Source organism: Chanos chanos, chromosome 12, assembly GCF_902362185.1.
Source record: "Chanos chanos chromosome 12, fChaCha1.1, whole genome shotgun sequence".
NCBI classification, from domain to species: domain Eukaryota; kingdom Metazoa; phylum Chordata; class Actinopteri; order Gonorynchiformes; family Chanidae; genus Chanos; species Chanos chanos.
The window spans coordinates 5,157,259-5,160,174 of record NC_044506.1 but is presented as its reverse complement, the minus strand read 5'-3'; the positions used below and the strand labels follow the sequence as shown (position 1 = coordinate 5,160,174).

The following is a 2,916-nucleotide window of genomic DNA, read 5'->3' as shown; positions in this document are numbered from 1 at the left end:
CCATTGGTTCGAGACGCCATCCTTAAGGTCCGCGGAGCAGGAGCACGGCCAGAAAGGTAAAGCTAACCACAGTCCACAACAAGGACCCCTTGTCAATGTGCTTTCGGAAGATAAGATAGCCGGCGAAAAAACCAAAAAAAACAAAATATAAATCCAATTTTAAAAAAAAGAAAAGAGAAAGACTCTGAATCATCAACGAGGAACATTTCATCAAATACAAATCATTCTTTGTCAGAATACACAGCAATTTCCAGGGACAAATATCACTTACTTGTTCCACTGGAAAGCAAAAAGAGAGACAAATCAACTGAAACGTTTCAGCTCAAAAAAGAAAAACAAAACAAAAACAAACAAACATACTTTGTACACGTTCTCACTTCAGTGTGAGAGCCTGTGTGTGTGTGTGTGTGTGTCCACTCAGATCAGTCTTTTTTTTTTTTCTTTTTTCTCTAAGAAGACCAAAACACACAAACAAATAGGAAATGAAAAAAAACAAAAAACAAAAATAATAATAATAATAAAGAGAAAAGAAACAAACCCACGAGAGCTTTGCCCCGTCCGTCCTCACGTGTCCCAGTCCAGTTCTCGACACGCGATCCTCACCAGTCTGAGCTCCAGTTCGAAGGCGTCGGGCCGCTCCTGAGGATTGGCCGAAAGCATCTCCCTGATGAGCTGCTTCATCCCCGCGTTCATGCTCTTCTTCCTCGCCGGGATGAGCAGCTCCATTTTGGGGTTCTCCAGCAGCGCCTCCCCGAGCGGGACGATGTCCTCCCCCTGTTGGACGTAACTCCCCAGCAGCTCCTTCTGCGTCTCCACGTCCACGAAGGTGATCCGCTCCACCATGGCCCAGATGATGACGCCAAGGGCGAAGATGTCGGCTTTGGCCGTGTACTGCCCCTCCCACACCTCGGGGGCCATGTAGAAGTCCGTCCCGCACGCCGTGGACAGGAAGCACTTGTTGACGTTCGCCGGCTCCTCGGGGTTGAGACCCGACGTGGAGCAGACCTTGCTCAGGCCGAAGTCGGCCACTTTGAGGGTGGGCTCGGTGGTCCCGGCCGGCGTGCAGGCCTGAGAGATGAGGATGTTGTCGGGCTTGAGGTCTCGGTGGATGATCTGGTTGCGGTGGAGGAAGGCCAAGGCGCTGCCCAGTTGGAGCATGAAGCTGGTGTTGATTTTGCGGCTGGGTTTCCGCGACAGCAGGTAGGCGTTCATGTCGCCGCCGTCGCAGAAGTCCATGACGAACCACAGGTAGTAGGCGCAGCGCGGGTCGAAGGAGATCTCGCCCTTCAGCGACGTCTCCACGAGCTGAACCGACCCAAAAAACAAAACAAAGAGAAGAGGGAATATGAGTGAGAGAGAGAGAGAGAGAGAGAGAACCAGTGCTGAATGAGAAAAGACCATGCTTTATCGTGGACACGTCGGACATTCTCCAATCAAAGACGACGAATGACAGACGCTGAAATCCGTATCGTTAAAACAACCAAACAAACAAACGCAGCGAAATGACCTACGACGTTAAAATTTATGAACTCTCAGGGTCAGCTCTGACAAATCTCTCTTTATTTACCCAGAGCAACTCGCAGTCGTTACTTCATTCACCTTTGGAATGACCTTGAACTGTCAGGTATGTGGTTCAAAACTACAGTCCTCTTGTTGCTAAGCTAATTTCCTTACCACTACACCGTTGCCATGCTCTTAAATCTACCTGTATATTGACTATAATCATGAGTCTCCTTGACACGCACACACACACTCAGACACACACACACAGACACACACACCCACACACAAGCTGCAAAGCCACAGTAAACAGGGTGTGAAGACACAAACCACGTCCTCAGTTTTCGATGGCACTGGACTTTAGCACAAAGGGAGCATCCACGACTTGTGAGCAATTAAGGGGCGGCTGTGACATTGGATAAGAGTGTGAGAAAACACCCGACACTTTTGTCTGAGCATTCCTTTTGGCTTTGGCTTCGGTTTCAATGTGTGTGTGACAGTGAGTTTGATGGGCCTTCGGCCTGCTTCCTCTGTGTTTTCCAAAAAAAAAAACCAAACAAAAAAACAGTGCCATGTCTCTTGTCTTTAGAAAAAAAAACAAAGAATTCTCTGAACCCTTAAATCATCTCTCACAAACTCTCATATACTCCTGCTTTCGAAAGACGTGGCCAGATGAGAGAACCCCAAAACCTTCATCACACACACACACACACACACATACACACACACCACACGCTCACACACGTGTACAATCGCACGTATTACCACATGAATGGTCACGTATTTACCACATACGCAACCGCATGTTTTACCACCAAATCTGGTTGGTGTCATTTCTGAACAGATGTCACGACAGCTTCCGTAACAGGGCCGTCGACGGCGGCGGCGCTGGGTTCGGTGTTTGCAAATTTTGCACTTTTTTTTCCAGACGCGTCCAAGCCCATTAGCCCCGAAATGTCGGGGTCTGTGGAGAAGATGTTACGTTAAATGAGACGGTATGTTCTTTCACAAAGCACACCCTCAAGTAAACAAGGTTTCGTGACCATAAAGAGAAACAGATTGGAGTTTTGTGTTCTGCCGAGGACTGAAAAGAGAATGTCTGTGAGTATATTAAAAAAAAAAAAAAAATCTGGGTTTGAATCTTGGCCAAAGCAGCGAAGCAGCGTTAGCAGCTGAGAGCAGCTAAGGTACAAATTGCTCTCCTTTTGAAAGGAGCGTGTGAATACAGAGAGACAAATTGTTAAATATGGCACTGATAATGGGGTCCATTTAAGACACACACACGAAAAAAGAAAAAAAAAAAAGAATATCCACATTCCGCCGTTACCACAGAAACCGGATTCCGGCCAACTGTCGTCTGTTTTTTTTTTTTTTTTCTGAGAGGCCACTCAGTGGGAATAGCAGAGAGGAAACTGA

General features: G+C 47.2%; 1 protein-coding gene across 1 annotated transcript in view; it reads right to left on the bottom strand.

The window, feature by feature from the left end:
- Positions 1–564: 564 nt before the first annotated feature.
- pdik1l (PDLIM1 interacting kinase 1 like) overlaps positions 565–2,916 on the bottom strand; it is a 6,320-nt gene continuing 3,968 nt past the window's right edge. Inside the window, exon 2 of the mRNA XM_030789398.1 lies at positions 565–1,305. Coding sequence (XP_030645258.1) covers positions 565–1,305 — 741 coding nt within the window. The remainder of the gene's footprint in view (positions 1,306–2,916) is intronic.